The 18057-nt window shown below is 48.4% G+C and overlaps 1 protein-coding gene across 1 annotated transcript in view; it reads right to left on the bottom strand.

The window, feature by feature from the left end:
* MKX (mohawk homeobox) overlaps nt 1-14930 on the bottom strand; it is a gene marked incomplete at both ends in the record, with an annotated part of 63708 nt that extends 48778 nt beyond the window's left edge. Inside the window, 4 exons of the mRNA XM_080716942.1 lie at nt 4223-4558; nt 5354-5507; nt 13151-13310; nt 14743-14930. Coding sequence (XP_080573068.1) covers nt 4223-4558; nt 5354-5507; nt 13151-13310; nt 14743-14930 — 838 coding nt within the window. The remainder of the gene's footprint in view (nt 1-4222; nt 4559-5353; nt 5508-13150; nt 13311-14742) is intronic.
* Nucleotides 14931-18057: the final 3127 nt, after the last annotated feature.

Below are 18057 nucleotides of genomic sequence, written 5' to 3'. Positions count from 1 at the left end.
AACAACACACTAGGACTCGTCCACACAGAAGAGGGGACAGCCGCACGCTTTATTTCAAAGCTCGCCCGATTTCTCTTACATAGTTACACTTCTTAGGAACTTATCTCACCCCTTCCGCACAGAAATTTAATAGATTTGGTTTTGAGGTTAAAGTCAAATTCTACCCCAAGTTATGCAAGGTTCCAATAAGGATTTCCTCGGCAAGGTGACACAGACAGTCCCACTTGGAGCAGGTAGGACCAAAGGCAGATGTCACGACAATGGCCACTTATCCTGACACCGCACACCCGCATACGTATCAGTTTACAGTGGAATTCATGCTATCAAACATCAGAAAACAACCACTCATTAACCTAACGTGATGAAAATGGCTTAAAGTTCTCGTTAAGATTTCCTCATTTAACAGACACAACTGAGTGACTAATTTCCCAAAGTGTTACTTAATTGTATTTAAAGCAACGACCTTAATACTTTTGGTCAACCGTAATGTTATCACTATCCCTGTCAGACACGTTTCAACCAAGGTTTATTGTGTGCCCATTATGTCCCTGGCCTGATGCCAAAGGCCGCAGATGACAGAGAAGAAACGTCTACACAGAATTAATAAGAAACATGCTTTCTCTGCTTTGATGGTTTTTCAAAATATCTTCAACCGAGATTACTACTTTGTAAGCCACAAGGCTTCTTCCTCCTAGGATTTGATAAGAATAAGTGAAATAAAGTTCAATGATCCATTATGCTTCCACACACTAGATTTCTTTTGGCTTTTTGGTTTTACAATTTTAATAAAATCCATCATGAAATAGCAACTCTTGTTCAGAAAAGAATGGATAACATTCCTTAACAAAGAAAAACTAATAAAGTTTCTTAGAAGTCGTTTGTTTTTGAGGGGGGAGTTACAGGAGATTGTACCCAGGGGCATTCTGATTTATACTCCCAGCCCTATTTATTTTTTTTATTTTGAAATAGAGTCTTGAGCCAGGAGTAGTAGTGCATGCCTGTACACACCTGTAATTCCAGTACCTGGGAGGCTGAAACAGAAGGACCACACATTTGAAGATAGTCTCAGCAAATCGTGAGACTCTCATCAATCTAGCAAGATCCTGTTTACAAATAAAAAATAAAATCAGACTGGAGGTGTAGTTTGAAGGTAGAATGACTCTTGGCTCAATCCCCCATGCCATATACACACACACAAAAATGGGGTCTCACAAAGTTACTGAGGCTAGCCTTGCATCTGTGATCCTCTCTTTTCAGCCTCCAAGTACTAGGATTACAGGTGTATACCACCTCACCCAGCTCTTAGAGGTGTTCTCGAAAAAAATTTTGTTTAGTTAATAGCAGACTTAGAGAATTTCTACTTAGGTGAGGAAAGATGAATTGAAGGAATTCAGGATAAGCCTGTCTGTCATAGAAAACCATAGCAGTTGCTCAAAAGGCATTTTGTGAAGCCCCCTGTTCTACTCCTCATGCATGCATAGTGATACCCAGCTACGACTGCCCAGAGCCTCACTCAGTCCCCACAGAAGACAGAAGAAGCCTGTTTGGTCTGAAATCTAGCAGAACACTCTGTGGCTGTCAGTTTCTCTTAATTCTCCATCCCTAAAAAAAATGAAAATATTTTGCCGGGCATGGTGGCGCACGCTTGTAATCCCCGCGCTTGGGAGGCAGAGACAGGAGGATCGCGCAGGTTCAAAGCCAGCTGTGCTCGCTGGCTTAGGAGACCCTGTTTCCAAATATAAAATGTAAAAATAGGTCTGGGAGTGTAGCCCGGAGGTAGAAGGGCTTCCAGGAACCCCAGTACCACCACCAAAAAAAAAAAAAAAAAAAAAAGAAAATATTTTTTAAAATCTTGTCTTTTTTAAGTTTCCACACATGCAGAAGTTTAAATATCTGGGTTGCTTTCTCACTACTTACGTAACTAAAAATAGGCTGGTATTTAAAAATAGAACTTGACAAATGGATAGGCTTTAATATAGACCAAATGCACTTAAAGCGTTTGGATGCTTTAAGAAATACAAATGGTCACAATATTTAAATGTGAAAAGTATCAACTGCAGGCAGGCTAGTATTTCTGATCTTCTATGTTGCCACCTCTGAAAAGAATATGCATTTTCAGAAGAGTTAACAAAGTAGGGAAGGTTTAGAGGCATATGATCTTGATTTTACTGGGTAACGTAAAGAAATTTTAAGAAAAATTATTATTAACCAATTACCCACCTCATTAAGGTTAATTTCATGTTATTTCTAGAAATACTGTTTCTGTCTATGCATATTTGTATTATCACCAGTGTTTCTACATTTCTGACTTGTTTTTCACTTACTACCACATTATAAATATAGCTCATGCGATTATATACTCAGTATCAAAAACAAAACTTTTGAGTTTGATGCTATCTCAACCTGGTTTGGAATTAGAATATCATTTATATTTTATATGCCTCCCATAATTTTATATGTCCCAGAACAGTGTAAATAACACAGGAATTAATCGTTTCTCCCAAGTTTGTCATCTCCAACTTTAATTTGTATCTAATTTTACTTATTTCTACTTTTAAAGAGTCAACTCAAGATTTGTTTTTCTCAGCTTTTCATTTTACGTTTTTAACGTTTTTTTATTTCTGTTATTCATATTTGAATGACTTCAGTTTTTTACTTTTTTCTGAAAGTAAACATTCGTAAAGCTCCAAATTATCCCCCATCCTGCTCTGGTTCCTAGTGAGATACTGACTTATAGTTTCTTCATTGTCGCTCTGGGCTAAACAGCCTTTTACTTTTACTTCTTCCTGGACCCACTTATTGTTTATTTTACACTTCTGAGTGCTTGAAGTGGTTTGTATCACTGAAGTAAGAGACGTAAACAGAAAATGAAGCTGACTTAAGACTTTTTCTCCAAATGGTCACAGATAACATATCTTATACGCAACTGTAAATACTTGAAAATGATATTTCTGGCTAATTAATTTGAAGGGGAGTTTAGAGACAAAGGCTAAGTTCCTTCCTACAGCTGTATTTTTCCCACATGAAGCTCCCTGACACCACAAGGACTAAATGTAGCAAAGTTGTGTCATCTGCCACAGGGCTCAGTGTATCAACTACTCAGCAAATGGCTGGTGGTGGTCGCTGTATTCAGAACAGCAGTCCGCTAATATGATGTTTATTCTTGTGCAGCTCAGCTGGACTCCGCATCTGGAGAGGAGGGACGTCTGTGTGTTCTTGGTCTGGACTTTCTTATCTGAGATTTACTGTGGCTGGACTGGGCGCTTTCTGAACTTGTTTCCAGATCTGACATTAAAGCTTATTCGTCGGCATTTTCAGGACCCAGACGCTTATCTCCAGTAGCTGTAGGTCACACAGACCCCTTGTTCTAAAGCAACCTGTTCGAATATGCCTCGAGAGCAAATCTCTCTGGGAACTGAAGAAGTCAAGATAGAAAACGTTAACAAACCTGCGACTCCATCTCAATGTTTCGGATGGGTAGAAGTTGACTAAATATTTTTCGAATCAAAATAAAAACTTCAAAACTATGTATCAGCCTTGCTTGTGTTTTCCAGAAATGAAAGTAAAATTTTCAAAGCAATTGAAGCCAGACCTATACTTTTCCTTCGCAGAAACTCGCCGCTCGTGTTAACTTGTGTTCATTTCACTGTTTGCAATCAGAGTATGTAAGAGGAAAAGATGCAATATAAAGTGTTTGCAGGACCGGCTATAATCCAGCCTCTAGTTATTTATGAAGGGCAATATATACCGATCGTTAAGGCTACAATTGCCGTCAAGAATGAAAATTCTTACCTTTATTTTATTTTATTTTTGGTACTGGGGATTGAGCATTCTACCTTCAATCTATACCTCCAGCCCTTTCATTTTTTATTTTGAAACAGGATCTCACTAAGTTGCTGAGGGCCTTACCTAATTGCTGAGGCAGGCCTGGAGCCTGCTATTCTTATCTCAGCATCCCAAAATACAGGATTACAGGTGGGTGCTGCCATGCCCAGCTTACCCTTATTATTAAACTAAGAATATCACGGTATCTCTAAGACCGTCATGTACTACGACAACGATAACAACTGTCAAGTCAAAACAAAAGCTTTAAAACAGAATTATGGGCAACATATGAATAATAGGATGTGTTTATACGTGTCAAAGTAAACCCTGTGCTGCAGTTTTATTTCCATTTCACACGGGGTATCACAGCAATTGTAACAAAAAGGCACAGGCTTACCTGTGCGGTATACAAAGGTGCCTTCGGTTTCTGAGGACGATGGAGATACCAATTCTTCCTCAAATTCATTGGAGCTAAAAGATCCCGAATGGTTTCTTTGCCTTGTTTTGCCCATCATGGCGGTGCTCGTGGCCATGACGTGCCTCAGAGAGTCATTAAGGTAACGGTTCAACAGGCTGCTCTTGTATTTTGGGGGTGACACATAGTCCTCACTGGCCCGTGACTCCGTCCGCACTCCGGCCTTTATCACCGAGCTGTCGCTTTTCATCACAGGATGGAGCGCCGGCGCGCTGTAGCCCCCTTCATTCACGTGGTTCCTGGGAGGATTTTCTCCATCTAAGGGGGAAAACAATATTGCTAAGTAGTACTTATAAAAGTAAGTATAAACATACTTTTTTAAACCATTCAATTGTCGTATTTCATTATTAAAGATATAAACAAGGAAAAATATGTAAAAAAGCATAAAATCATTCTTAATATACAAGATTTTTTTTTTTAGGCAAAAGAAAGCAGGCTTTGATGTCATTTCTCCCCATGGTATTTTAATTTTAATGTATTTCACAGGAAGCATTCTTCCAACATATGATAAATCTATAAACAGGAGGAAATGGCCATAACTCAGCTGGTCATTAGTATTGTAAAAATTAACTCATGCAATCACGAAACAACGCCTAAAGTACCATTCTATTTTGTGGGCTCAACCTTAAAACCAGAAGTGGATGCTTTCCCTAAAATGTGAAAGCTAGGGAGAAATGAGTACCAGGAGGAACTCTAGATGAAGAAGGAGACCCTGTAGAGGAGCAAATAAGGCGACCTGACTGAGGGGATGGGAGGGGAAGAGGGGAGCTCTCTAGAGCACAAACATATCAAAGTCAATCGCTAAGCCAAGCATGGGAAGGAGGGATGTGGAGGGAGCGGGGTGGGGACTGGGTAAGGGCTAATTGGATGATCTGTGAGTATATGTCTTCACAAGTCTTTTATCCCATTAAGATGTGTGACTACAATGCACTAATAAAAAATTATAAATAAATAAATAAAACTAACTGCTTAAAAAAAAAGAAGTGGAAGTGAACTTCTAATTCAAAGGCAATGCAAAAAAAAGAAAAAAGGAAAATAAAAGTATGAACCGACCTTCCGAACACGAGTCGTCACTGCTTACGCTGAGCCTCTCGGCATTTCCTTGTACGTACTTGTTGTATAATTTTATTCTTAAGGCCCAGCTTAAATCTGGTTGCCGAACGGTATTCTTAAGCCGACGTCTCGCATTAGCAAACCAATTTGACACCTAAAATGGTATTATTGTTTTTTGATCAACAAAAACATAAAAATATACCCATTATACAATTGTTTCCCCACAAAGGATCTAAGCCTCTCTCTACATCTTTGATCATTAGATATTCTCAGGACATAAAAGAATTTGCATCATTTCTTCAACTGAGTGTGTATTTTAGTAAGAAAAACTCCAGCAAGCAAGATAGGACAGTATACAAATAACTAACGTAAGAAAGAGTGTGTGATAAATGACAGGGAAAGCATTCAGATAAAATGAAGCCAGGCGTGGTGACCCACTCCTACATAAGACGCCGAGGCAGGAGGGTTGCTTGGGCCCAGGAAATCAAGGCCAGCCTGGACAACAGGTGATATCCCCATCTTAAACAGCAACAAAAAAAGGGATATTTTCTTTTCCAAAGGAAAGAGAGATTACTTTTATATGTGACTCAAGACTTCATGAGGAAGTTAAGCTAGTCCTGGAAAAGAGGCTGGACCTTGTTAGGAGGAGTGGATAGGGAAGGGTTTTCCCATGAGGACACCGAAGCAAATATAGTCCAAATTCCAGAAGCGCTGTTGAGAAGGTAAGAAAGAAGGAAGCGTCAGAGGCCACCCGAGCCAGCGAACATGTGGCACCAGGAGAAGTGTAGTGCCAGTGTGAGAAAGAAAGTGCGACCTCCGAGGTTGCGATGATGCTTTTGGTTCAGGAGCATCTAGTGTGAGGTGCTGGAGAGCATAGAGAAGAGATGCCCGCGGAAAGTAAGGCTGGAATCTGAAACTGCAGGGAGAGGAAGATGAGCCTTGAGCACAGGCGCAGAGGCGAGTGCCCGAGTTTTGAGTAGGCAGAACGAAGAGCGCATGGGGCCATGCTTTAGAAACCACCCGCTGCTAAGCAGGCAGGGTGTTAAAAAAGGAGGAAGCAAAGACTCTCAGAGATGAAACAGAGCGGGGGGAGGACAACAGCCAAGAACACGCCACTGTAAGCTGAAAATAATGTGTTTCTTATGCACATAGGTGAAGCAAAACAAAACTCCAAAAGAGAGAAACCACTCTATCCTTTTTTTACGGCGTGGTTGGATTTCCAGAGGCTGAAATGCATTTGAGATTACTTCTAAACTCTCAAGATATCATCATCATAAAGATTAAAAAAACTAAAAGGGTAACGTTTGCTTTTTAAAGAATGAAACAAGAGAAGAGAATTAGGCCTTTTTGCCAATTTGTTCCAGAACCTGACCCCATATTACGATAATAGTTCATGTGACAATATTTTTACTGGAGTTTCTTTTAAAAAAGAAAGAGCTATATTATAAAACTCGGTTTCTTTGCACATTGCTCAAGCTCTAATTTGAAGCTGTAGCAAACTATACTTTAAAAAAGCAAAACTTTATATTTTTCTCCCTGTCCTGATGGCTTACACAATGGCTTTGTCATTTAAATTCAATATTTCAGTATATCCAGCCTTACCTCCTTCTGCCTTCAGCAATAGCTGCCTTTTGCGCTCAGGTCAAGGATGTACTATCTCAATTTCTCTTCTATCAAGCTGAGCTGTTGTTACTATGATTCTGTCTGACTTCAGATTCTCGGTCTTTCTCTCCTGAACAGACAAATGACTTCTGAGACCTACTCACTCAGCAAATACGTACTGAGCCGCTCCTGTACACTGGCCGGGGTGTCACTGCCAGGACTTCACGAGCTTTCTCCCCGGAACCCCCAGAAGGACTAAGGAAATGGACAGATGACGGGGGTGTTCGCGATGGAACCATGAACCGCCTCATCCCTTTCCTCACCTCATCCCTTTCCTCATTTCTTAAACTTCCTTCTGATCCTCCATGCACTGCCAAGGGGTTCATCCAGTCCTCAACACTTCTACTTTTTCTGGTACTGGGGATAGAACCCAGGGGCATTCTACCTCAGAGCTACACCCCATCCCTATTTTTTTATTCTTTACTTTAAAACAAAGTCTCACTGAGTTGCAGAGGGCCTCACTAAGTAGCTGAGGCTGGCAGGGAACCACAATCCTCCTGTCTCCGCCTCCCGAATGCTGGGATGACAAGCGTGCGCCACCAGGCCTGGCTGGCACCACTTGTGACGAGACATTTCAGAACATTCTTTCAACGTCCCATCCCTACCTTCCGTCTATTCTCTTACGTGGATTTCAACAGCCATCACCAAATATAAATGCTGGCGTGTCATTCTGACTTAATCACTTAACTTCTAATCTTCATTGATGTCCTGACATCCTGTAACTGAGGTATCACGGAAAGAGATCAGAGTTCCTGTTGTGAATTTGCCAAAAAGCATGTTGTGTGAATTTAGTTAAGTCATTCACCTTTCTAGACTTTAAGTCATCTACTATAAAACTGATTCGTTGGTTTCTAAAATCCTTGCCAACCTAAAAACTAAGACCAGTGAATGTGGCCCAAGCTTTCCTATACCAGAGTGAATTTCCTTCAGAGCTGTCACACCCCTACCTTCTGCTCCTACCACTACTACGGGCAAGCAGCCATGTGCGATTCTGTCCTCTGCTCTTCTCACACACAGAGGAAAGCCTGCACTGCTCATGTTTAGTAGAACTCAAACCTAGAACTTGTTACTTTTTTTCCTATACAACATATCATTCAGACTGAATTAGTAAAATTTTAGCTAATCTTAATTAACTTATACTATGTACCCACATAGTGCAATGTAAGCCTCTACTCTTATGACACTTTCACATAATAAAAACACATTGGTATTGTAATTTAAAAAGCACTCGTAAACTCTAAGTCTAATATACAAAAATGAAAAATCTTTCAATGTCGTGGGGGATTAGCTAGTTTTTCAAATATAGGGGTCCTATCATTTTAATGTGTGTGTGTGTGTGTTTTTTTTTTTTTTTTGCAATATTGGGGATGGAACCCAGGGGCATTGTACCTCTGAACTATACCCCAGCTCTGTTTATTATTGAAACTGGGTCTCACTGAGTTGCAAAGTGCCTCACTAAGTAGCTGAGGCTGTCCACGAACCGTGATCCTCTGATCTCGGCCTCCCGAATGCTGGGATTACAAGCGTATTCTTTATTTGGAAACAAGGTCTCATTAAGTTTTGGAGGGCCTCACTAAGTAGCTGAGGCCAGCTGGAGACCTGTGATCCTCCTGTCTCAGCCTCCCAAGAACTGGATTACAACCATATGCCACCATGCCCGGCTTATAGTGGGAATTTTAGGGAGCTAAATATCTAGAAATTGGAAAGAAAACCAAGTAATTTTCATTTTACTCTTACAGTGGTGTTTACTTCATCCTACTGACAAAGAAATCATTATAGCAAGCCCAAAAGGATAAACTGATATGTCTACCTTTGAACACACTGAACTAACAAACGTATTCTGTGAAATTCAGCTGAGATATTGAGTGCTTCGTTTCCATACCATGTAGTATGACACTTAAAATTGTATAAGGAACAATTTAAGCTTCTGGTAATTATTTAACAATTCTCATGTCTTGTAATTGACAAAGGCCCACACATCAGCCCTCAATTCCAAGCAAAATCAGAGAGTCAATCAAAAATCAGAGAGTACATCAACACAGGGAGTCACATCTTACAAGTGTTAATCAAACAGCACATGAACATTGCTGGGATTTGAAACTTGTATCATACAAGAAGTATTAGTATCAAATCATTATATCATGGTAAGCGCCATATACTGAAAAATACAAAACCTCAATTGCATGCCACTTTATATTACTCTTAATTAAACTGCTCATATTTTGAGAATACACGGTATATTTTTAGATTTGGACAATGGTTGCCATAGGAACCAAGCACAGTGGAATACCTGGGTCAGTTAAAATGAAAGCATGAGTGCACACACACACACACACACACACACATACACACGTTTATATCTAATTAAGAAGCGGTCAGATTAATAATTCAAATGAAATAAAAAATAGTTATAACATAGTAAGATAAACCATTAAATTAAGAATAAGTACAATTTGCATATGCATTCTTTCTATTTTACTTCTCAAAGATGAAAAAAATGAGTTGACTAATGTCTTAACAGCTTCTATTATTTATCATAAAAACTACCATTTGAAGCCCTGATAAAGTTTCCATCTTTTTAATTCTAGGCTTTTTTTTTTAGGCTTCAAGGGCAATTATTGACCAAGTTTCACACTCTTCTTATCAACTGAAGAATGGCAAAATAAAGTAAAATTTCTTTGTCTGAAAAGTCTGGTACACAACCAGAAGGAAATTGTTAAATGTAAAGAAAATGTCCAGAATATAAGACATTTTTGTACCTAAGGAATAAGATAATTATGCTGACAGCTTACTATAAACTAGAGGAATCAGAGGTAGAAAACTACAATAAGCAAGAAATGAGAGTTTGGACAGAAAGAAGGAAAACATTCCATATATAACAACAAAGATATAACTACATGACATTTTCAGATATTCAGAAAATAACATGGGTTACCCTCGTGCTCAAAAGTGGAACTGTGGTACCATATTAAATGTAATGAGCCGCCTCCTGTGTGCTCCCTGCCATCAGATGGGCTTTACATCTAGAGCATCTTAGTCACAGTTCAAGACATTCTTAGTTGTCAGAAAAGTATTTTGGAAATAGACATGTGATTTCCCAAAGGGGAGTTATTCACTCTACAAAAATTTACAGCTAAACAAAATGTAAGGCTAGCTCACTGTACGGCAAGCACCCTGCGGGGCGATGTGGTGCGCGGACCCCACGGGTAGGTCACGATGGCTCTGCTCAGGCAGGCTCAGTCCACAGGAGACACGTATGTGCCGGGAGAATCTGACTCATCGCATGGGGCTCGTGTGCAAGGATGAAAAGCTTCATTCAGATCACGGCTTCATATTTTTCCCAGAAGTGTAAAGCATTTACATAAATTATATTTTTCCTGGAGCCAGAATTTGCCTTGAAGGGCTAAATTATATTTGACTTATACAAACCCCTATATATACAAATAGATAGATGTATGTATATGTACATATGAATACATACATATGTATTTCAACTTTTTTCCATTTATTACTTTAAAGTTTAAGAAATCAACTTCATTTATGGCAATACAGGTATCACTTGTTATTATAAGTAATGTTCATTCCACTTAGAAACTAGAATCTTTATTTCCTAAAAATGAAAGGAGTCTGAATGAAAATTCAAAAAATGTAATAGCTTCACCAAGACCTAAATATAAAAAGAATATTTGTATTTGAACTATTTTACAGGCAGCAAATAATTTGGTTTTGTGTTAAAATTATAACTACTTGTATAGCAACTCAACAAAACTACTGCATAAAAATTTAAATGTCTCTCCTAATGGCAAATGTTCTTTTTCATAAGCATAAAATGTTCTATAATACATCAAAATATTTTTACTTTCTCTTTGAAAGAATGGCAAGCATTAAATATGGAGCCCTATAGTCATCCAAAACAATGTAATGTTTTATTTCTGACATCATTGTGAAATATTCAAATAACTATAAATTAGCATATATTCAAAAATAGCATACATATCTAAATGAAACTGGGGCATATTTATTTATTTTCATAAGTCAAGTTTTTATTGTAATAACATACTTGGAAAGTGCTTTTGTAAACCACTGAAAAATCCATGGCTAAACGGAGAGCAAGCCAAGAATACTAACGTAATTTTTTCCTTCTAGTGCTGCAACAAATCACTATTAATACAATTTCCTGTTACCAGGAAGAAAAACAGATGCTTTTCTCTACAACTATATTGTGAAAACAAACAGAAAAATACCTACTGGAATCTTGATCAGCCTGACTACAAGCCAACTTGTATGCCTGTCAGACTTTCCAGTAATTCCTAAGTGGCCTCATTAAATATCCTGGAAAACATTATTTTATTTTATCTAATAAAGATTTTTTAAAATTTTGTGGTTCTGTCTTATTGTACATGTAATAGAATGTCCAAATTTTCACAAACGCAGTCACAGTGTAGTAATGTGTAAAATTTCCTGGCTCATCCAGCCCTTCCTCTTCTTTCTCAAGGTGTCTGTTCTAGTTGCATGTATAAAAATTCACATTTACTGAAGAAAACTGTGCGGTGTTGGAGAAAGTATCTGATCTAGAACTATATTACTTGAGTATGTCCTCCACGAAGGGCTAATGATACTAACTGCTCTACATCGGCTTGCTTTCCTGAACAGCAAGTAAGATCAGGTTCCGAGAAGTCCTGCTTATTCACAAAACAGTAATGTTTTGCATTTTCTTTGCACTTGACAGCTAACCCAACCATCTGAACTCTGAAATCTTCCTCCAATCTGAACAGCATCAGCTTCAAACAGATGCAGATTCGAGCGGATGTCCGATGATGCTTTCAATTTTAAAAAGCGTCTAGAAGCCACTCCTGCCTTTCTTTCCATCTTCCTTCCTACACCTCTGTCAATCACTGTTCATTTTAAAAGTTATTCAGGAAGCCGGGCGTGGTGGCACACGCTTGTAATCCCCGTGCTTGGGAGGCAGAGACAGGAGGATCGCACAGGTCCAAAGCCAGTTGCCCGCACTGGCTCAGGAGACCCTGTTTCCAAATAAAAATGTAAAAATAGGTCTGGGAGTGTAGCCCGGAGGTAGAAGGGCTTCCAGGAACCCCAGTACCACCAAAAAAAAAAAAAAAAAAAGTTATTCAGGAGCCCTGCGTGGTGTCGCACGCTTGTAATCCCAGCATTAAGGAGGCTGAGACAGGAGGATCGCTGTTCCCAGACAGCCGCAACTACTTAGTGAGGCCTTCCAAAACTTAGACCCTGTGTCAAAAAAAAAAAAAAAATATAGGGCAGGGGATGTAGCTCGGGGGTCGAATGCTCCTGAGTTCCATCCCCAGATCCGCAATAAAATAAAGTAAAATAAATACAAGTTATTCAGGACTTGAGGTTTACTTGGACTCCCAGTATGCAGCAGCACACTCTATGGTCCTCAAAGCTGAGTTTTAAGCCCGCTTCAGCCTCACCTAAGAACGTGTTAGAAATTCAAGTTACTGCAGGTGCTGCGGAGGCGCACACTTGTAATCCCAGCATTCTGGAGGCCGAGACAGGAGGATCACGGTTCAGGGACAACCTCAGCTACTTAGTGAGGCCCTTGGCAACTGAGTGAGACTGTTTCAAAATATAGGGTGGCGGGTGTAGCTCGGAGGTAACTGCCCCTGGGTTCCATCCCCAGTACCGAAGAGAGAGAAAGAAAGAAAGAAAGAGAAAAGAAAAAAGAGAAATGCAAGTTATCAGCGCCATCCCAGACCTACTGAGTCAGGAACTCTGCGGTGGTTTAAAGCAGTCTGTTCTAGCCAGCCCTCTAGGCGAGCCTGGTGCACCTAAAGTTTGAAAGCCCCTCAGGCGGCTACCATCTGTATCCTCCTCAGGCTCACTAGTCCAGATTCCCCACTCCCTTCTCCACCTGCAGCAGCCGATGCTGCCGACCTCCCCTCCCTAACAGCACAGCACGCGATCCCTCCTGGGCCGGTCCTTCGCCGGAAATGACAGGCGAGGGTGAGGGAAAAAATCTCAGAAGCCTCCCCAAGCAGGACTCCGCACCTGCGCCCACCGAGCGTCCAGGGCAGAAGCCTGAGCCCAGAGGCGCCCCTCCCTCTCGGCGGCGCCCAGCCACCTGGGGAACCCTAAAAACACAACGGTCGCAGTTACCTGCACTAGCGTCATCTGCGAGCCCAGGGCCAGAAGTATCTTCTCGGTCTTGGTGGGGTACGGGTTGTCCCGGTGCTTGTAAAGCCACTGCTTGAGGGGCCTCGCCATGTCCTGCAGAGCCTGCCGCTTGTGCCGCGCCTTCCCTCCATTCTGCCGGGCCCTGGACACAAGGCGAGAAGGAGGTGGTGGTGGGGGGGGTCTCTGGGCCTGCGGGCACAGGGCAGTGCGGGGGATGCTGAGCCCAGAGGCCGCGAGGGGCCACCGAGCCGCTGCCCAGGCTGCGGGGCATCCAGCCCGGCGGTACCCCTGCTCCGCGCCCGGGGAAGCAAGGGAGAAAGCCACGCGGTTTCTGGGTGGTGTTGGGCCACTGGCACTTCTCTTGGGCATCGCTTGCCCGTCCAGGAAGTCCTGCGGCAAGGGGCTCCCTGGAACCCAGCGTGTCGAGCTGCAGATCTGCTCTGGGCTGCCTTCCCTCGCCCGCCCGCTGGCTTCGAGCCCTCGGGTGGCCCTGGCCTCCCCGGGCTCCGGCAGCGCGCTAAGGCCCTTCCAGGGCACTCCTGCGTGGCGCCAGGACTTCCAGTTCCCGGTGGCCACGGGACAAGTCGCCCACCGGACAGCAGGAATGAAAAGGGATGATGGCTTAGAGTTCTCACCCATCCTAACCCTCTGGAAAAGAAAATTTTCCAAAGCAAATGTTTGTGGGAGAATACGGACCCTAAAGAGCACTGTGGGTGCGGGGCCCGGCTAGGGCGAGTGGGTAGGGGCAAGCTGACCCCTCGGGTAAAGTCAAAGGACCCCCGGCTGGCGCGTGTTGAAGCGGGCCCGAGCCTGCGCTCCCGGGAGGCTCCGGGAGGGGTCGCCGCGCAGCCCGGCCCCGCGCTGGGAGCTCGCGCGCTGCCCGGGGGCTTCGACTGCGGAGGCCCCGAGAAGCGCTACCCCCCCCCCCCGACCCGCGGCCGCGTCTGGACCGGGCGGCGGCTCTGTTTTCGCAGCCTGCAGCGCCGCAGAACGAGCAGCGGACGCAATCGCTCAGGTGGGGTGGCCAGGACGGCCGCCCTTCCTCCGGCTGGCCGGACAGAGGTCGCCCCCGGCCCCGCCCGGACGGCGGGAGCTCACCCGCGGGCTCCCCGGCACCCGGCTACACCGAAAGCCGCGGGGGGCTCCCCCCCTCGGGAGCCCGCCTGCCCAGGCCAGCCCAGGGCCAGGGGCCACTCGGCTTGGCCAGGTCTCCGCGGACCGAAGAGGAGGCCCCCGGAGCTGATCCGGGGTCCCCGACTGCGGGCCCCTCGGTGTCCTGTGCATCCCGCTCAGCTCCTTCCGAGCCTGCGGCACCCAGGGGGGCAAGAGACTGCCCCGGGGGCGGGTAGCAGAGGACTGGCCATTTGCAACTCAGTGCCCAGCAAATCTCGTTTGAACTGTGCACACGGATTGATCCTCACGACCCGAGCGGCTAGGCCCTTAAGATTAGGACGCGAGCCCGGGAGGTGCAGATCTGCCCTCCCCCGGGGGCACCTGACCCCGGGCCGCAGACCCCAGGCCCCGGCGCGGCTCGCCCCGCACCACCCCGAGGCTCTCCCCGAGCGCGTGCATACCCGCTCCTCCGGTGTCTCAGGCCCAGGTTGTCCTTCAGGGGCGGGCCGGCAGCCATGCCCACCTCGGGGCGGGCGCGGGGACCGTCCAGGGCACTGCCGTAGGGCCGGCCGCCCCTCTCTCGCTCCGGAGCGCCGGCATCCTCAAAGAGCACCGCGCCGTTGAGCTGGTCGAAGACGATGGAGTTCATGGTGCGGGCGGGCGGACACGCGGGGCGCGGCCGCGGCGCCTGCGAGCCGGGCAGCCCGGGGCTCTAGGGAGGGGGCGCATCGCGTTATCGCCGGCCGCGCTCAGGACCCGCAGACCCGGGCCCAGAACGCGGGGGGCGCGGCGCTGCGGGGCCGAGGCGGTTCCGGTCCAGGGGAGCCGCCTCTCTCCACCTACCTGTCCAGCACCCCCCCAAAAAGAAACCCACCTCCACCGCACAAACCCGGGGCAGGGCTCTGCCCTCCTTGCCGGGCGGCCGAGCTCCCCTCTACCTCCTGAAACTCGGCCACGAATGCTTGCCTGCCTACCTACGCAGCAAGGGCATTGTTCCCGAGCCCGCCGCGCGGTCCCGGAGCGCTTAGAGCCGGCCGAAGACCGAGCCTCGTGGGCCTTCCTCCAACCCCGAGGGGTCGGGAGAAGGGAGAGTCCGGCAAGAGGAAGCACTGCCCTCGCCGGCCAGCTGAGGAGTCCCGGGCCAGCGGGATTTCGGGGACTTTCGTGTTCGCTAGATCCTGGGGGGTTCGGCGCACATCCTCGCGTCCTGCGCTACGGTCCCCGAGATGGGGATGCGGCAGGAGAATGCAGGTGTCCGAGCTGTGAGGACAGATACACGCACCGCCGCACCCTTCCCCGGTTCTCCCCACAGACCCGCTGCGGTGGGCGCTCAGGGTCGGGAGGTCCGGGCGCCCGGACGCCGCGGCCGGAGCCGGGCTTTTCCGCGGCTGAGACGCGGGCGGGAGGGCGGGCGGCTGCGGGGCCGCGCACCGCCGCGGGCTGGGGTCCGGGGGGAGCCCCTGCGGCCCGCGCACCGTCCCCCTGCCGGGTCGGGGCAGCAGCCTCCCCTCGAAGCTGCCTCCACCTGGCGGCCAACGCCCCCTCCGTGCGCCCCCTTCCAAACACCACCTGGCCAGCGCCTACACCACCGCGCCCCCGCCCCGCGTCGGCACCGCGGCTTCCAGGGGCCCGCCGCGGCCCTGGAGGGAGGAGGCTGAGCCTCCGCGCGGTCCTGGAGGGAGGAGGCTGAGCCTCCGCGCGGCCCTGGAGGGAGGAGGCTGAGCCTCCGCGCGGTCCTGGAGGGAGGAGGCTGAGCCTCCGCGCGGTCCTGGAGGGAGGAGGCTGAGCCTCCGCGCGCAGCCCTGGAGGGAGGAGGCTGAGCCTCCGCGCGGTCCTGGAGGGAGGAGGCTGAGCCTCCGCGCGGCCCTGGAGGGAGGAGGCTGAGCCTCCGCGCGCAGCCCTGTGCCTGGGCCCAGCGTCCGAGCGAAGGCCGACCCGCAGCGCTGCGCCGCTGCCCGCGCTCCTCCCACACCCGAGCGCTGGCGATCCGCGTTCGCGCTGCCCTAGTCGATGCCGGCCATCCTTCCCACGCCCTGTCCCCCTCCAGACGCTCTTCCCGGCCAGAGGGCCAGGTCTGCGACCCTGACCTTGCCACCAGCCGGACGCGCGGCGAGGTCTGGGTCCGCCGAGGGCGCGCGCGGGGCCGGGGGCGCGGGGGCCTGCGATCGGGGCGCGCCCGCTCCCGGGGCGCCGGCGCCTCTCCCCGCCCGAGGGCTCCCCACTTACCGGGATCCACCCCCGCCCGGCCGGGGCGCTCTCGGCGCGGGCCGCCCCGCCCAGCGCCCTCCCAGGACCGTCGGGCGGGGGGCGCGGCCAGGTGTGCGCCCCGGCTCCCTGCGGGCCCCAGAGCCCCCGGGGGCGTCCCCGGCCGTCCCGGGAGGGGGGCGCGGCGGAGGGCGGCCGGCGGTCCCCGCGCCCGCTAGGCGCACTCGCTTCCCCGCCGCGTGCTCCCCGCCGCCGGCGTCTCCGCGGTATTTACCCGGCCGGGCGCGCGCCGCCCGGGACCGCGGATCCCGGGGCCATCTCATGTTTCCTGGCTGCGCGGCCCAGCCGGCGAACATCCTGCGGGAGCCGCATCCATGTTCCCGGGCGGGGCGAGGCTGTTAACCCCTGGCTGGGAGCCTCGGGTCTCGGGCGGGGGGGGGGGGGGGCTGCGTCCTTCGCCCGCAGGTGAGAAATTGGAGAGGCCGCCCGGGGCGCGGAGATCGCGAAGCCGCGGCGCCAATCCCGAGTCCCGGCTGTCACCCCGCGTGTCCGGCCGCGAGAGGCCAGCGCGGCGCGCCCTCTTGTCCTGGCGATCGGCTGCAGGGAGCTGGGGTGGAACTCTGATGTGCGCCCCCGCCGTCCTCGCGCTCCCGGAGCCTCTTTTCTGGAGTCGCGGGGATACTGAGGTCCTGGGCAGGACCCGGCCACGCGCCCCTCCCGGGCAGAGCGCTCGAAGGGGTGGCGTCACCGCGGGGCTGGAGGACGGAGCCAGGCGAGCCCAGAGGCCCAAGCCGACACGACCCAGGTGCGTAAGAGATGGAGCCCCCAGTCAGGGGCGCGCGTGCAGCAAGGGGGTGGAGTGGAGAACCCCGAGCTCTGACGGGGTGCAGGGAGAGGGGCCTCAAATTCTTTTGACCAGTGGTACTTTGTCACCCAACAACAGGGCCGGCGAAACTGCAGCTCAGATGTTACCGGGAGCGCAGAGCTGATGGCTCTTAGATCTCGCAGGCCCTGAGGACCAAGCCGCCCTGCTGAAAGTGCATGTTCTCAAACCGAAAGCTCTAAGCGTCGTTCGTCCTTTTCTTTTCTAAAGATATCTGGCCGGTGCTGGGTTAGTGGCCCACCTAAGCACCTTCTTTTTCTGCGGCCTAGAAGTGCTTTTAGGATACATACTAAAACAGTTTCCAGAATAAGCACCCCCTCCAAAGTTCAGATGTCACCTCCCCAAAGCTCGGACAGCAGCCAAGAGGTGGCACAATCTAAGCAGAAAGGAGGGCCCCTTTACATTTTCTTGCTCACCGGCAAACGATCATTTGATGGTGTTTCCTGGGCCCTGATCCTCTTTTATTTTACCATGCCCTGCCAAGCTCGCATCCTGTAGGGTCGGTTCGGAACCGGTTTCCCTCTGTAGACTTCACCATAGGAACTAAACACAGGGGCGCGTCAGAAAAATTCAGCCGCAGATTTCCAGCAGATAGGTCTCACAACAGAAGTAAACAGTGCCTGGGAGGCCGGAGTTGCATGTGGCATGGTCTCCTTGATGAGGAGGGCACCAGCCTTCAGTGGAATCG

Source organism: Muscardinus avellanarius (assembly GCF_963383645.1).
Source record: "Muscardinus avellanarius genome assembly, chromosome: 20".
Taxonomy (NCBI): domain Eukaryota; kingdom Metazoa; phylum Chordata; class Mammalia; order Rodentia; family Gliridae; genus Muscardinus; species Muscardinus avellanarius.
Note: the sequence above shows the minus strand (reverse complement) of the source record. Positions and strands in the feature narration are given on the sequence as shown.